Raw genomic sequence first — 17,325 nt, forward strand, 5'->3', positions numbered from 1 at the left:
CCTATGGGAGAGCTGGAGGCCGAGGAGGGTATTGTATTTCTTATGGCTGTTGGAACATAGAGGCCTGGCGGTGGGGAGTTGGTTAGCCCAGATGCAGAAGGATGGAGATTGTAAACACTGCCCACAACAGTCTTTGGAAACTCCAAAGCAATGCCTTTGGTCGTGTGAGGCGGCACAACTCATGTGGAGAGGAGCATGCCGCATTCTCCGTCGTATAGCACCCAGCCTTGGATGTATCTCATGGGGAGCTTTCTACTAGCAGACAGTCAGCCAGGGCCATCACCTTTTGTATGAGGCTGGGATGCAAGACACGATCTTCATCGTTGAGGTTGGGTCATGTGTAGTAGTCGGCTTGGAGGCTCTACCCATCCCCCAGGTAGAGCCCATAGCAGACCGCTCTGAGGTATGGGAGATCGTAGGGAGTCTTATTGGATGGCACGTCTAGAAGGCGCAGTGTCAAGAGGTTTTTGGTTGGGACAGACTTTCAGGTTAGGCTACTTTGGCAGAGCTCTAGACCTCCATCATCCACTCCCTGTGTGGCCGATGGGACCTGATGCAGCGCGAGTCTCGAGCTCGTCAGGAGCTTTGTTTTTACTTCATGCGCACTTGGGGCGGCCAGAACCTGTTCTTCATGATGCCGGCAGGCAACCCCAGATGGCAATATACCCCCCCTCCATTGCTTCTTGCCCCCATCCCCCCTAGACTGCCTTGAGAGGCTTGTATGCTTTATATAACTGTGACTTAGCTTCAGCTCCAGCTAGTCTATTGAGCATGAGCACTTCTTTGTATTCAAGGGTTTTTTTCTTAAGTAATATAATTAGCAAACTTTATTTGCAATAAATAAATAAATAAATAAATTGGAGTCCGCTGGGACTTCAAGGTAAACCTACATGCCCTCCTAGAGCACTCTAAGAGTATGATGGTGACTAGTATAAAATGTGGCACAATCCTAGGCCGTTTTAACGCTTTCCCTAGTAATTGTCAACATCTCCTACATATCGTGCAAAAAGTCGACTATGGACTGCATTTTCCCCTCAGCTCTATGTGGGGTAATTGGTGGTTTCAGCTCATAACCATACATAAACATAAACATGCTATAACCAATAATGGAATGCTTAGCATTGTTATAAGCAAAACTCAATCCAAGAAAGATAACACTCCCAACTAGATTGTCTATGAGAAACATGTGCATGTAGTATAATCTCTATGGTTTGATTTGTCCTTTAAGTCGGTCCATCAGTTTCAGAATTTTCAAAGGAATAACATGGACAATTGAGTTTCTAGTTTTTCAAAATGGCCAATGAACTAAGGATCCCGGTCACCGAGACTATTTCATCAAGTAAACCATAGTGTATACAGAATCAAGATGTTCGACAAAGAGACCAACCAACTCGTGGCTTTTCACGGTTAGTTGCTATGCATGTACTAGTGATAGATCTCGTCATCCATACCCCCCCTGCATGTTGTCTTCAGTATTTTTGTGACCTTAAGAGCATCTTTTGATGCTCTTATATGCAAGTGCATTGCGTCCGCATCTCCAGTAGAGTTTTGGTAGGGTTTGGAAGGGCTGCTCTTCCACCAGGATATCACCTTGCTTTCTTGGTAATGCTGGTTTACCCATGTTTGCAAATGTGTGATCCTCTATGACCATGGTATGCAATGCTCACTGCTGTGTTCAGAACCTAGATTGAGCCCAGGTTAAACTTGCAGTATATGTGTACTACATGCTTTCCTTGAATGGTCAAACCATTTACTGCTGTATCTCAGTTGCAGTTTGAGAATGTTGCATCAGACCACTGTTCTAGTCAACTGCAGAGTGTCATAAACCAAGTGCAGTCACAGACCAAATCAGATCACACTTCCAATCTCTGCCTGCATAAACCTGATCTCTGATCTCTTTTTCTCACTGCATTCACTTATCCACTGTATTCCAGCACAGCCTAAGCACTCCTGTACAAACTTGACTGCATCAGAGCACCAGCTCACAACTGCAAGTGAGCATCAGAACATCAAAGAGAGAGAGCAACAGGGCATCAGTTCATGATTGCATCAGAGTATCAGGGCATGACTGCATCAGTTCATGACTGCATTAGAACATCAGGTCATAACTTAGCGTGTAATCAGAGCATCAGTTCACAACCATAGCATCGGAGCGAGTGCAGCACCAGTTCATGACTGTAGCATCACGACTATCCCTCTGTCTGTAGCATCACACCTGCCTCAATGCTGTGACCTCTCTGGCATCACACCTGTAGCATCATGCCTGTCTGCAATGATGCTGCCTGGAGTCATGCCTGCGTCAGTGCTGCGACCTCTATAGAATCACGGCCGTCTGGAACATAATGACCTCTGTAGCATCATGCCTGCTTTAGAGAGAGAGACGTATTTATGTCTCCAAAAGCCAAAATGGCCTATGAGACAAAGAAATGAGTACTTTAGCCATGTCTTCTAGACTCGAGAACAACAATGAAAATGAAAAACAACTAACTATGTTGAAGCTTACAATCCTAAGGACTGCAAGTGTAGCCTACCATCATGTACAAACTTCTACAAGTTTTACAAATTGATATGTCAATGTCATAGATGGATGACTGACCTATGCTATCTGCTTTTCCTATGTTGTGTTTGTAGTGTTCTTGGATTCTCCTTTCAGCCACAAACACGTCAGTGGCATTGTGTGAAATATGAAATTCTGGTCCAGAGATGCCAATTGGCTCTTCTGAGCTATTAAATATATCACATTTTTGAAATTCGTACATTTCTACAACCAACTGGCTTCTCCTTTCAGCCACAATCATGTCAGTGGCATTGTGTGGAATATGAAATTCTGGTCCAGAGATGCCAATTGGCTCTTCTGAACTATTAAATATATCACATTTTTGAAAGTTATACATTTCTACAACCAACTGGCCTAGTAAAGTAAAAACAAGCATGCGAACGACACAAGCAATCGATTCATAAAAACACTACAGAAACCAACAAATGTGCTGACCTCAAGTGGTAAAGGGTATGATTGATCAAAATGCTATAGAAAAGACAGACAAAGAAAGTTGTGCTAACCTTGCCTATGAATATCTGGAGGAAGGAAAATGCCAAACTATCTGCCATATGCAAACTTGAATTTTTGGGCATCTGATTCATTTGAAACATTAGACGTTCGAGTAGCCACAGATCCATTGCAGCACACTGTTGTTTCGCCTCTTGTAAACCATCCCATAGGCCTTCTGCAATGGCTTTGCTACCATCATGGACTTTCTTCTTCAAAGCTACGATGGTCTTGAACAGAAGGAGAGTTGCATGCCTTTCAAATTGGCAGATGTGGGAATCAGCAAAGAGATCTCGGTCACTTCCTTGAGTGACAGTGTGAATAAATGGAGAATCAAACAGAGCATTGATCAAAGGCCTTTGAAACAAAGAACCAAAGAGAGAATCTGAATGAGTTCTCAGGATCTTCAAGCAGGTTAATGCTAGACAAGGCTTCTGCAGGAACCATTCACGTGATCGGAATAGCAGCATCTGAAAACCCAATCATAACTGTCAACTTATTTTGATGACAAAGTAGCTTGCATTCTAAAAGAAAGTAAGAATTGGTAATGAGGCATGAGATAAAAGAATGCTACTCCAGAAATCAATGGCCTTAAGTTGGTTAGAAAGGACCTTACATGTCAAAGAAAGTAATCAAACAGAAAGGTCTGAAACAGAGTAACACATGCTAGCTAAAAGAGAAAGTAACAATTGGGAATGAGGTATGAGATAAAAGAATGATATTCCAGAAATCAATGGTGTTACATTGGTAAGAAAGTACCTTACATGTCAAAGAGAGTAATCATACAAAAAGGTCTGAAATAAAGTAACACATGCTAGCTAAACTCTACTATGCAATGCTTATAAAAAACAATCCAGAGAACTCAAGTTCTTGTGCTCCACTTGTGCAACATCCGAGATCAAGTTTAATCAAAAGTTCTCATACTATGATACTGGCTATGTGTCGTTATCATGATTCATGTTGGTGCATATCACACTTTATGTGTCTACTAGAAAGTGGCCTAAGCATCACTCACCTAAATCTTCCATGACCCATAGGGGTGCACCAAAACCCTTCTCAAACAGGCAGTGGCATAACCCAGGATCCTTTACTGACTGCAGCAAGTCATTGACACTGTGACCCCTACCTAGACGGACTCACCCCCGAGCTTGGGAGCTAGCAATACTCTGGGTCACAACCGCATCCCAAGGGTTGGTATCCCATACCACCAGCCCATACCATCCTAGTGTACAGATGTGTCGGCTAACAAGCCAAAAGTACAAGAGTGGTGATCACACAATGAATGTGCACAATAGGGCCTTGAGTCCTATAAATAGGACTTGGCTGCTCTAACCCTAAAGTGCCCTTAGTGCATTTGCAGTAAGTCACTTTGTAACCACCATGACCCATGCTACCAGCACCCATCCGGATCTCCAAGGACATAGTAGAAAAGGTGTAGGTTGGTCCATTCCGTATTGACCTGTTGGCAAACTATGTGGCCAATTGGAAAATGGAAGAGTGGGTTGGGGCTTGAGATGCATGTCAAGCTTGCATGGGTGGGATACCCTTGCACATAGGTTCCCATGGATGGTTGGGTTGGGGGATAAATCCCAACTACCCGTGCACCTCTAACACCTCGATGTGTGAAAGCAAAGAACCTAAAGGAATAGGATGTGTCTATGTTTGAAGATCCCCCCCAATTTGTTGTGTGATTGCACAGGTGGAATGGTGAAAGGTGATGTAAATAATGGCGTAATGTAGGTGTGGAAGCAATGAAAGAAAAGGGTGGGACAGGTGGCATTTACAATTGTGGTGGTGATGTAGAGGGAGTGAATGCATTGAATTGATTTCGAGAATTTAATAGTGGAAATTGAAATGTAGATAATGATGGAAATGAAGATGAGACACCATCAAACTGACTACGAGAAGCAAAACTAAAAGAAGGAAAGCTAGAAGAAAAAGTATATGTTTTTTCTTATATCCAACCCTACATATATTAACATACATAAATCGGTCCTCTTCAAGACTTATTTCATAGTCAACAAATTGGAATCGATCTTCCTCATAACCAGCTCTAAAATCTTGCATAGATGTAGAAGTAAAAGAAGAGGAAGCAACAGAAGTAGAAACTTGTGTATCTAGCACTAGAGTGGCTGTATTCCATTAGAAGAATGGAACATATACTGGATCTCTTTCTCCAATAGTGAGGCCCATCCCTAATGAAAGCTCCGACGATCTTGCAACATCTTTATATTTGCATACAATATCTAAAAGGAAAGGGCCATATTTATCTTCAATGGCTTGTTAGGCTCAATTTGTAAGAATCAAATCGTACTCAGCTCATAAAATCTCAAAGGGTCCGTATACACCATGATAATTAGAAGTCTCTCCACCAGTGTCGAGAAAACTTGTTGGGCAAGCTGTGAAGCCCACTCTTGCTCAGTTCTCGGCATAGGATGTTCTAGAGACTAAAGTGGTGTGGAAGTGTTTGAAGTCATCTTCCCTTTGAAAGTTCTTGTTTTTTATGACGATTTTTCTGATCAAGGGCCTAGGTTTCTTCAAAGATACCTAGCTTTGATATCATGTAAAATATTATTGAATAAAAAATACAAAATACAATTATATGACAAAGCATAGGCCGAGAAAATAACCCAATAGGGATAAATTAACTCAGAGATAATGAATACTAAAGATGAATGAAGAATAAATAGATACAATGCTCAATGCAGTAAACACACTATGCAAAGTGAATACGAAATCTTGAACTGCCATGTCTTTGAAGGACCACGGCAGAGAGTATGAGCTGGAGAGTGTACTGAACTCTATACAAATTGCAAAACGCAGCATGCAGCCCCCAAAAGTGATCAGCAACTGCAAACGCAGATCTATAGAGTTTGGATCATGCTGAACATGCAGTGGAAGCTCTGAACAATGGTGGGCAGCAAGCTAGAGATTATCTCAAAGATGAAGGTGACAGCACCTAGCTGCAAAACGCAGCAGCAGCCCTAGGAAGTGAAGGCAACTACTGTAGGCTGCAAATGCAGGCCACTTGTGAGCTGGCAGCAGCAAATGCAAGTGTTTGGCAACTCTATGACTGATGGCAATGGTTGGGAATGGTGTGGACAGCAGGCTGGAAAGCTGCCTCTTGCAGTAAGCACAAGGTCAAGAGGGCTGGAGACAGATCGCCAGGAGCTGATACAAGTTGTTCACCACCACGAACTAAGGTATCTGCCATGGAGGGGTGTAGGCAGTAGTGGAGATGTAGGCACGCCAGCTAAAGGAGAACCTGAAAATATGAAATGGGCTGAGTGGACAGGCTGCCACCTATTCTTAGATGAGTCGATCCTCCCAAATTAGAGCTTGGCTTATGTGACAAAGACACTCTTAGGAAAGCGGCCATTATTGAAACTCTTGGTAATAAGCATGTTTTGGGGCTGTAAAAAAGAGCTAATTAATATAATGCATTTTTAAAGCTCAATAATAGGAGCTTAGGAGTAGGTAGTTGCCTCAAAATTTGAAAAGGCTTAGTTGCATGCTCCAGATATGGTGCTACAAAGAAGACTCAAAGGTATTGTGTATGGTCCTGCCCACCACGGCTCAAGAGGTATATAGGAGGGTCCTCAAATTGGGTTTTTACGACACTCATGGTGTGATAAAAATGACCTAGGGAGTAGTAGGCTGGGTCATGGACAAGAGCCAAATTGCAGATGTCATGACATTTAGGAGAGCATAGCCTATCAACCATAAAAAAAGAACCATCCTCACTCTAGATAGAATGGACCGCTCGCAATGTGGGACCAAGCAAAGCAGGTTACATAGCACCATCATATTTCCAATGCAGAGACCCTCTTTGGCATATGGACTGAGATCATTCATACTCTAAGAGGTGAATGGGAGAGACTATGAAAACGCTCACATCACATGAGCAAGAGGAGAGAGACCTTTATATTTGGGAGACCGGCACCTTCTTTCACTTAGAAATTCCCTGAATGGTATGGCATTACAAGCTACAGACCACCAAATTGCTTGTTTTATTAGCCTTCTACTTGGTACAATTTGCCAAATCTAGGTAGTGCCCAAATGATTCATGAAGTGTCAATATAGTGTGTACATCTAGTGTCTTTAGACATTGAAGTAGTGACACTAGGATCTAGAGTAAGTTAGCTAACTCTAATTAGTTGGTGGAAGGCTGGTTAGGTCAACCTATAACCTAAACTAGAGTTGTACTTTCATTCTATCTTTTAGTTCAGCAAGTACACTCTACTCTCTTGCTTCAACTCACTCAATATCCCTATCTCTCATTTCTGTCTCCTCCATAGCTATTGCATTTCTCACATTTGGTATTAGAGCAGCTTTTGCATGGGTTTTGTTTAGCAACCGCCAATAACTAGTGTCACTCCACTTGAGGTCTTGCTACCATCAACTTCCATTTGTGCAAGGAAGAGGATGAGGAGCTACCGAGAACTAAGCAGCTGCACATCAGCCCAGCTCATTCCATCCTTAGGCCACCTACAACTTGACATTTGCTACCTCAATGACTGCCACACCCCCTACACCTTCAAGCGTCTTGTCCTACAACCTTGCCACCAAGGCTATTGCCATCAACCACAAAAACGCCTACTACCTGCCTATGCTTTCTGCACCTCCAGTGGCACTTGTCAACGTGCCGCCACCTAGCTAAGTGCTACCACCACCATGTGGCCATTGCCTCCTGCACCGATGCTTGCTTATCCTATTGTGCTCGCCGCCTGCACAAGCACCGTTGTCTGCTCCCTATTTGTCACCCAATCTGCCAGTTAGCAACACTCTTGCTAATTGTTGCTTTTCCCGTCACCCGCTCATCAGCTTGCACCTCCTCCATTTGAGCCGCCGCCTACACTTGACCTTTGTTGCCACCATTGCAGTCTTCTACACCATCAACCCGATGTCCAGCCTCATTGGATTGCCAATCTGCCACCTGCCACACCAGGTCTCACCTACCATGTTAGCTCTCAAGTCAACACCACTTATCGAAGGTCTTGAGCTCTATGCATCCCAAGGTGCCCAAAACTTGGGGGCTTTTGCTCGAATCGGCTTTCTACGTGCCATTCAACCTTAAGAACGCTGACATTACACAATTTCTTCCAAAGTTGTGCAACAAATTTGGGGCTTTTTGGTCTAGAGGCTCCGACACGCATTACAAGGTGGATTCCAACTACCAATTACTATCAACACGCATCTCAAGGCAACATTTCTATAGGATTTCAAACTAAAAGATATAAATTTCATGGAAAGAAATTTGAGGCTTTTGCTTGACATGCATTCCAAGGCAAGGAACAAGTGTTACAACAACATTATCTTGCTGTGTCAGTCAGATTTGGCTGTGAATTTTAGGGATTTCCAATAAAATTTGGGGAGGCTCAACATTAAATTGCTGTAAATTTTCTTTTTGGACATACATTTTGAGACAAGTGCAAAACAATAGTGTATCATTGCAAATTGCAGACTAAGTGCTAATTTGTACAACCTTCAGCACATTTGTCAAGAATTGTAACAAATTGGTATTTACATTCTGATCCTATGTGGGGATTTTTGGTACTTAGCAGAGTACATTCTATACTTTAGCGTGAAGTATTTGGCTACTCATTTTTGTGCATCACTAGTAACATTGCATGTCAAGGGCATAATAATCAAAGCAACATCCTTAGTGTTCTCACTCAAGAGGACAAGCCCGATGGCACCAACTACCCTTTGTGGAGTTTCATGGTGCATAACCTTCTTGTAGTGAAGAATTTATGGGACTACGTCATTGGTAATTTGCAACAACCATGAGGTCTTGCATCTCAAACACCTTAGTATAATGTTGGAGGACAAGTTGTTGGTATTGGTGCTGATGTTGCACCCCCTCCCTCTCTTATCAAGGAGGTCTTGTAGGACCTCAAAAGTAGCTTGGGATGTGCCAAAGTGTATATTCACAGCATGTAATGAAGCCACGATATCTTATCTTTGTAGAGAGCTGGCTAACGTAAACATGGATAAGGGTGATAGTATGTCAAATGACCTCACATACATACATGATTTGTGTGAGCAGTTGCTTAATGTTGATGAGGCCATTCATGATGCAAAATTAGTAAACATCACATTGAACTCACTTCTTGAGTCATATCTTGGATTCCACACCTCATTGATGTAGCCTTTTGTGGGGGGGGGGTGTGTGTGTTGTGGGGGGGGAGGGGGGGAACTCTGGTTTGGTCGTCTAGGAGACATCAACTAACTTTGTGGAGGATTATGCATTTCTTATGTGCGGTGTTGATTCTTCGATGGCTAATTCAGCAATTAATGCTGCTGCGTTGTATTTTGATAGTGGGCATCTAGGCATATCGCTTTTAGGAAGTGTCTCTTCACACCTTTACATTCAACTCATGTAGAAAAGAGTGTTACATGTACAAATAGCAACAATTATGATGTATGTGGCATTGGTTCAGTCATGATTACTCCTTAAGATGGTTTTGTTTTGTTTGTATCTAGCATTACAAAGAATTTGTTCTCTATATGTGCTTTCAATAAGCATGGCTTTTAGGTCATCTTTGAAGATAACAAATGCATTGTCAGAGAGAGATGGATTATGCACTCAGGCTATTTGACACCTTGTATGTGTACACCTAGTGTCTTTAGACATTAAAGTAGTGATAGTAGGATCTAGAGTAAGTTATCCTAACTCTAGTTAGTTGGTGATAGGCTGGTTAAGTCAACCTATGACCTAAATTGAAGTTGTACATTCACTCTATCTTTCAGTTCAACAAGTACACTCTACTCTCTTGCTTCAGCTCGCTCACTATCATTGTCAATTGTTGCTCTCTCCTCCATGGCTGGTGCATTTCTCACAGTACTTGAGAAGCAAAGAGTCAAGGTGATAGCATCCCTCTATATGATTGTCCATTGTTGTAGATAGATGGATCTGTTAAGCTAAGAAGGTGCATAACAAATTTAAACCTTCATTAGCCCTTTAAGACAGCCCCAAAACTCAAAAATTACCAGACTTTCTTCGTCCCATAAGCAAACACCCAAAAAATTTGGGAGGATCCACATCTATAAATAGGAGGCTGCCCAGCCACTTGCTCCAATCATGTTTTGCAGATTAGTCCACCAATTGACGCCTTCTTCACTACTGTCTACATCCCTTATCAGGTGGATACTCAGTTGATGGTGCTGTCTACCAGCTACATGCCCTGTTTAGTCCCCATTTGCCTGTTCAGAGCTGCTGCACACCTGGCAACTGCTGTCCAGCTTGTGTTTACTGCACCGGCCTGTCCATACACTGCTGACATCACCTTGGCAGCTATCACCAAGCCTCCAACAGGCTGTGTTTGCTGCCTGTAGCTGCTGCCCTGATCTTCTACTGCCTTCAGGAGCTGTCTACTGCATTGTTGCTGCTGGGTACTTAACTGGATCAGTCTACATCAGTTTCAGCCCTGAATTTTTGGGACGGTACAGCCTGCACTGCTGTTCTTAGCCAATTTCAGTAGCTGGTCACTTTGCTGGAGGCTACTAGCTGTGATTCAAGATCTGTTCAGAGTATGACACATTGTTCAATTCATCTCTGCCCCGGTCCATTCAGAGATACCGAGGTTCAGGTTTTTGTATTCACTCTTGCGCAGTGTGTTTACCACATTCATTCCTCTCTTACTCTGAGTTACTCTTCACCTTTGAGTTCTATTGTTCATCGTGTCTTGTTGTACACTTTGTGTTATCTTCTGTGCTCAAGTATTTCTTTACAGGATCCTGTAAATGTTTTTACCTTGATGGTGATTATCAATTAGGTGTCTTAAATAGAATTTTATTACTTGGAAAACAATAATCAGCAAACTTTGAATGAAATACTTGACAACGACATGTCAAGGACCAGCTTAGATTGTACACAGAGCCTAGTAAGTTGGCTCTTTAGAAAAGCACTATTCGCATCGCTTGCCTTCTGGGCAAATGCTGCAATGTAGGTTCAACTTTGGCAACCATGTCACCAAAAACGTATGGAAACCTTGGTCAAGGCACTTGAAATTAAGTACCCATATTGGAATTGCCAAAATTGACGTAATCACCATTAAAGTAAGCAAGAGAGTGCCAATGACAAATACAACTATATACCATGCTTTGAAAGAGAGGCATGAAAGTCAATTATCTCAAATGGTCCCTTGTTAAACATTAGTGATCACTAGGCAACATTGTGACTTTGTTAATGACTTCAAAACTTAGTGTCAATGACTTCAAGTTTCAACAACCTCATTTTTAAAGGCCTTACCTATAATAACCTTTCAAAGGGATGGCTTCAATTCTCCAACCATAATGGACCTCAACTGAATGAATGTGTTCAATGTCATTAACTTGATTTGTGCACCATAGAGTGCATTCAATTCAACAATTGAGTGGGCAATGTCAAGCTCTTGAGCTTTAGATGGCTTAGCGACACTAAGAAATATTGAATCAACTTCTCAATTTAAGTGGTGGCTTTGGTTTTGGCTTTCTTGGCATACTAGTTCCTTTCCTACTTGAGACAATGGGGAGCTATGTGACTTATCTTCTCACAAAAGCTTACTCACATCCTTTCCTACTTGAGACAATGGGGAGCTATGTGACCTATCTTCTCACAAAAGTTTACTCACATTCTAAGATCTCCATGAATGTCCTGTTTCAACTCGAGTAAAATACGGCCAACTAATGAGCCAAAAAGCTGAAATAAGGCAACTGCAAATCAGCAATTTCTACTGATGGTGCCTGAGAACACTCCTTGAAGGGCCACGCACTATGAAACTCACTCTACAGCAAAGTTTTCAAGGAAGGGAGATGATCAAAGAGGTTTAATGAAAAGGTGTTGATGCCAAAGGATTAGTGATCAAGTTCTAATGAAGAAGAAAACTTTCAAGTCTGCAAAGGATCTCAGGGATAAGATACAAGCTGACCTTCGCTATTAGACAAAAAAATTGCCCTTTGAGTAATTAAGCAGCCCTTCTCCTCTCATAGAGCTTTGAATAAATCCAAAGGACCAATGCATTTGAAACTCATATCTGTAACAGTGTGAAATGCATCTTCTGTTATCAGATTCTAAGACAACAGCATGAAATCTTGAAACAAAAGTAACTAAAGACATTAAAATCTGCCAATACGTTTGATCTGTTCAAATCACATGGATCAAAATGAGTGAAACACAAAGTTTTATATACCAGATATTTGTATCTTCGATAGTTTGAAATGCAGCTTCTAATTTTGGGTTTAAGACAATGCCAAGAAAATGCTGACACGAAGGTGTCCACAGATGTCAAAATCTGCTCATTATTAATTGTGACTTCCATTCCAATAATCAGTTCATGATCTAGAGCATGAACTATAGTGCACAACAGTTGCAGCATTGCCCCCAGTGCTAAACTTTCTGCATCTGCATGCTTTGATGGGTTATTATCATGTTTAGGAAAGTGTTTAACAAATGGTATCACTACACTTGTAATCTGCAGATCAGAGATGGAAAGGAAAGTCCTCAATTTCGATGCTCCTTCTTCCTTATAGCCCCTTAAAATAGTATGAAGCAATTGTGCTGCCCGCATAACAGCTATCCATCTTTTCTTCTGAATATATGAGGAATTGATGTTCTCCAGGCAAAAAGACTTCAAGGTACTCCAAAAACAGTTTAATATCCAACTCCATAAAGTGGGCTGCATCAAATAAACAAAGCAGAATTAGCTGACAGAGGCTTATTTTGACTTGCAACTTCAGAAGGAAACCCAAAGCTAAACTGCAGGAATGTTGCTAACCACTTCATCTAGATAACAAGAAAGAGCTACAAGTGCCTTTCCAGCTGTGTGGCCAGAATGATCACTTTCACCAGCTAAAATGGCAACCTGTTAATCAAATGAAGCCTTCAGAATAAGTAAGTGGAACCACAAGCAAAGAAAAGGAGCAATCTCTATCCTCAGGAAATTTCAGTTTCATTTATACCAAAAAAAGAGTCAACCCATGAAGATCATTGGAACAGGATCCTCTAAGGTGCTGCAACGTGTGATACTGGTCTTGTAGCGCCAAAGTGCCTTGAGTCATCTGTTAACAAAAGTGCAAGCTTTTACTGTATCTTCTAGACAAAGAATGCCAGAAAGTAACATTTTTCAATTGAATAATGTCGTGCAGTTGTAGTAGTGCAACCAATTTTAAGTAGGTTTTAATAAGCTTGAGTCCTCAAAAGGTCTTTGTGAGCAGCAGTTACAACTTACAAGTGAAGCGACTTCTCGTATCTCTTAGCAAACTGTGAGTACTGGGCAAATTATTTGGAAGAATACTTCAATAATATCATCCACCTCTCTCCAACGTGGATCCTAGCTCTGCAGGTCTTCCATGATATGGATGACCTTAGTATGGTCTCATAAGTCCCCCCAGTCTTTAAAAGAAGTTGGTGCCTATAATTTTCTCTACCGACGCCATCTGCTTCCTTTCTTTCTCACCACATTTCTGTGTTGTAGCCTCATCATTGCAAGAGCATATGAAAGAGTGTGAAAAGACTAGTATACAATCGAAAACTTTTGAGAGTTCTTGTGCCTATAAATGGCAATTGGTTCTCAAATTTAAGCATTCAAGGGAAGACTAAGGTCATGTATAACAAGGAGGGAAGTAGAAATGGGACCTACTGCTGTAGAATCCATGAAAAGAGGCATTTCTACATCTAGTCTTCTTCATCTTTACCTCTTCTGAAGGCCAATCCCTTTAGCACACTCTTCTTCTCTTTGTAAACCTAAGATTCCAAGCCAAAGGTACAAGTGATGGTTATTGAGTAGTGCCAAGAAGTTGTAGCCATGATTTCTCACATTCCTCTTGCAAAGAGCATTGAGTAACTGATTGCAGTAAAGCCTAATGTGTTGGCTTGAGTTTTAAGGACCTGCATCAAATAGATCATTGATCGTGTACAGTTGTATTTATGGCCTATAAAATTGCCATGGTATTGCCTATGAACAGAACAATAAGATCCTTTGGATTCAAGCATGTTCTTGGTGCAAATATTCTTGCGAATTTGAGACATCATTCCAAGTTGGATAAATCTTGAGCCATGATGAGCACAAAAACAAAAATTCTGTGAAACTGAATAATTTATTTGATTGCTCGCTGCAGCAAATGTGTGATTGCTGATCTGATTCTTGTGGAATCAAAATGGTATAACACTTTGGTAATTTCTATACAAATTTTTAGTTCTCGTTTAAATCAGTAATGCCTAGGTAGCCTAGGAGGAGATTCCCAAGACTAAGGCCTTTGTACGGTGTTGATAGCAACTTTTCTTTGTATGTTTCCTCTGTAATACGATAGCTTCCAAGTATTCACTAGAATGTTACAGTATAATACAATAACTTTATGATGATTATCTATATATCGTATTTTCAATATATTTTCTATGCCATATTGTCTATGTGAAACAACTTGTAAGATAACAGTTATTATTAGTTTGAGTTGTCCACTAAAAAATTTTTATAGACATGAGAGTGTCCAAGAGGCCATAGCTGATAAATCACTCAAAGTAGACCAATAGTAGCACAATGTTTAAACAATTAATACAGGATGGGTTGCTTTTGCTTCCATAAGGTATGTTTACCCCAAGGAAAAACAGAAATTCACAAAAAATCTATTACAAGGTAGAAATCAAATTGTCCTTCAAATTTTTGCTTATTTACATATACATACGCACACACGTGTCACACGCACACATTTTTGGTGAAACAAGTTGAATATATTATACTAATGTAACAAGTGTTGCATTAAGTGAAAACACAACACGCATCAAAATGACTCAAAAAATGATACGGTGGTCAATCTCATAAAGTAATGAAATGATATATTAACATTTGCAAAAGGACAAAATGACCTATGAGACCATGAATTACAATCATCTGTACAACAGTACAATTGTCTCGAAAGAATAGTAAACAAAAATGTAACACTACAAGAAAGCCAAAAGTTATAGATAAGGAGAACTCTAGCTAATACAATCTCATGGGGGTCTAGCCCGGGCCATTTCAATTCATTCAATGAAAGCACCTTAGATTTAGAAAACTGACACACTAACATGTTGTCAAACCAAAGACCCGTTACCCCGTTGGACTAACTGATAGTCATGGTTTACTTTTGCAAGGATACACTAATTAAAATTGGGCTAGAGATCCTAACACCCGGCATTCCCATGCTGGCTATATCTTCTCTTTGGATGGCTCCCATTTCTTAGTCAAGCCATAAGCAGGAGACAATGGTTGCTTCCATAGCTGACGCAAAGTATCGGGCCCTCTTTGATGGTACCATAGAGGCTGTCTACTTGAGAAACTTGCTAGCGGCACTTCATTTTCCATGTGCTTCACCGATTGTCCTCTACTAGGACACCCAGAGTGCTATTGCACTAGCTGGTAACCCTATCATAAGTCCATGGATGCGACATATTGATATCGTATAATCAACCTTTTGTATATTAACCGTTATCAAGATGTATTGGCTCAATGAATGATTCACATTAATTTAATGCTCGTATATCTTGAAGGGTGATTCATAATATTTAAGTGTTTTAAAATATCATTAAATATTCATATGTTTCTATTCAAAGGTAGCCAATGGTCAGAATGCCCTATAATTATACTTGGTTCATCCATCAACAAGATGTTCAAGAGAAATGAAAGGTTTAGCCGAGCATTCAGATTAATCAAAAAGCCTAGATGACTAAGACTTTTATACTTGGGTGATCACATTGACTAGAAGCCCACATAATGAGTAGTTACAGAAAGGGAAATCAGATGCTCATAATCAAAGAAACAAACCATGAACCAGTGAACCTATATGATTAAGCTCTCTTAAATCCAAATAGACAAGACATAAAATTTAGAAGGCTTTTAAAAACTAGTTTATGTCAAATGCTCCACAATTCTCCAAAGAACAATTATGTCTTCAACGGCTATCTCAAATTCTTAACCATTTGAGAGTTTTTAGAGCAGAAGGTTTAGAGACAAGTGTAGGAGAGACAAGTGTTCGTAAACTTATCATTTAATTGAACCTTTATTATTTGTAGCCTTTACTTTCCACTTTTGATCACCCAAGCCCTGCATCTATATATTGGAGATCTCTCTCTTCATTTCCAACAAGCTCTAACGCTGAAATTTCAACCACATGCTTATCTAGCACTCATTCAAGAAGCTTTTTCTACTCAACTTAAACATATCAAAGCACAAAAGAAGAAAATCAGCTCGCTGCAAATTAGGGTTTCAAAACCCTAATTTTAATAATTGTAGCAAATCAGTCCATTGTGATTGTGTATGGTTGAGGCACTTGGTGCCCATGGTTTGTTTCAATAAAAACCTGTAAAGGGAGAGGGGCCAATTTCCCTCTCAGCGTAGTGTCATCTCTCTTCTTTCTATCTCTCTCTCCCTTTGCCTTCTAATTTTCATAGCAATAATTGATAAACTTGGTTAAGTTCAAAGTATTGTCATTCTTGTTGGGATGTAAAGGTCCTTTATTCACCTCCGTGTATTTTACACGTGTATTGTTATGTTGTGCATGTGAATGCACCCTTACGGGCCCTAAGTATAAATACATTTTATTCTTTGTGTACCAACACATTGTTGGTACACCCAAATCTGTTCGTCACTCTTACTACACTCTCACTCACCTGTTCACTTCCTCTGCTGCAAATCTTCACGCTCCAGCTACCCGCGCGCTCCAACAACTGGTATCAGAGCTGAGGTTAAGGTGCTCGCACTCCTCGAAGTCCTTGTGAGACAACACCAGCTCTTCGCTCGCGAGAAATCAGTAAGTCGTCACTCATACAGGTCAGGTCGTCACTGTTTCCAGGCATGTGTATGTGCTGGACAGTCAGGCGACAGTGTTGCAGGTCACGTTTTGTGCAAGCGACAGCCTGATAGACAGGGGATAGGTCGTTTTTTTATCACGTGGCAGCAGGACAGGTCGTTTTTCATCAGGCAGTCACGAACAGGTCACGAGCATCAGGCGCAGGCTGGACAGGTCACGTGATGCTGTTTTCGTCACGTTTTTGAGCAGGCGACAGCTCACGCAAGGCTGCCGCAGGCAGCGCAAGTCAACAGCTGCAGTTCGACACGTTTTTTCTTCCATAAATTTTTAAAAAATTTTCTAAGGTTTACTGCAAGCAACCTCTTTGCCACTGGTTATGCAATATGGGAGAAGTTGAAGACTACCTATGAGATCACCACACCTGTTAATCAAGTGCATTTAATGCGTAAGTTGGTGAATATGCGGCTGGATGAGTCCAAGCCTGCAGCTGAGCACTTGAGTGCATTTACTAG

At 41.0% G+C, this 17,325-nt stretch overlaps 1 protein-coding gene across 7 annotated transcripts in view; it reads right to left on the reverse strand.

Moving 5' to 3' along the window:
• The window catches only part of LOC148016079 (golgin), a 61,692-nt gene that overhangs the window by 13,665 nt on the left and 30,702 nt on the right, over positions 1–17,325 (reverse strand). For 6 of the 7 annotated variants that reach the window (XR_015688031.1, XR_015688030.1, XR_015688032.1 and 3 more), the window contains exons 6-9: positions 12,989–13,087; positions 12,805–12,891; positions 12,220–12,705; positions 3,061–3,516 (exon numbers count right to left, since the gene is read on the reverse strand). Coding sequence is in view for 4 of the 7 variants with exons in the window: in XM_087663693.1 (XP_087519819.1) it covers positions 3,061–3,516; positions 12,220–12,705; positions 12,805–12,891; positions 12,989–13,087 (1,128 nt within the window). In the remaining 3 variants the exon portion in view is untranslated. The remainder of the gene's footprint in view (positions 1–3,060; positions 3,517–12,219; positions 12,706–12,804; positions 12,892–12,988; positions 13,088–17,325) is intronic. The other variant, XM_087663694.1, reaches the window with a different exon arrangement.

This window comes from Lygodium microphyllum, chromosome 23 (genome assembly GCF_053477565.2).
Source record: "Lygodium microphyllum isolate KBCC chromosome 23, Lygodium_microphyllum_v1.1.10, whole genome shotgun sequence".
Classification (NCBI taxonomy): domain Eukaryota; kingdom Viridiplantae; phylum Streptophyta; class Polypodiopsida; order Schizaeales; family Lygodiaceae; genus Lygodium; species Lygodium microphyllum.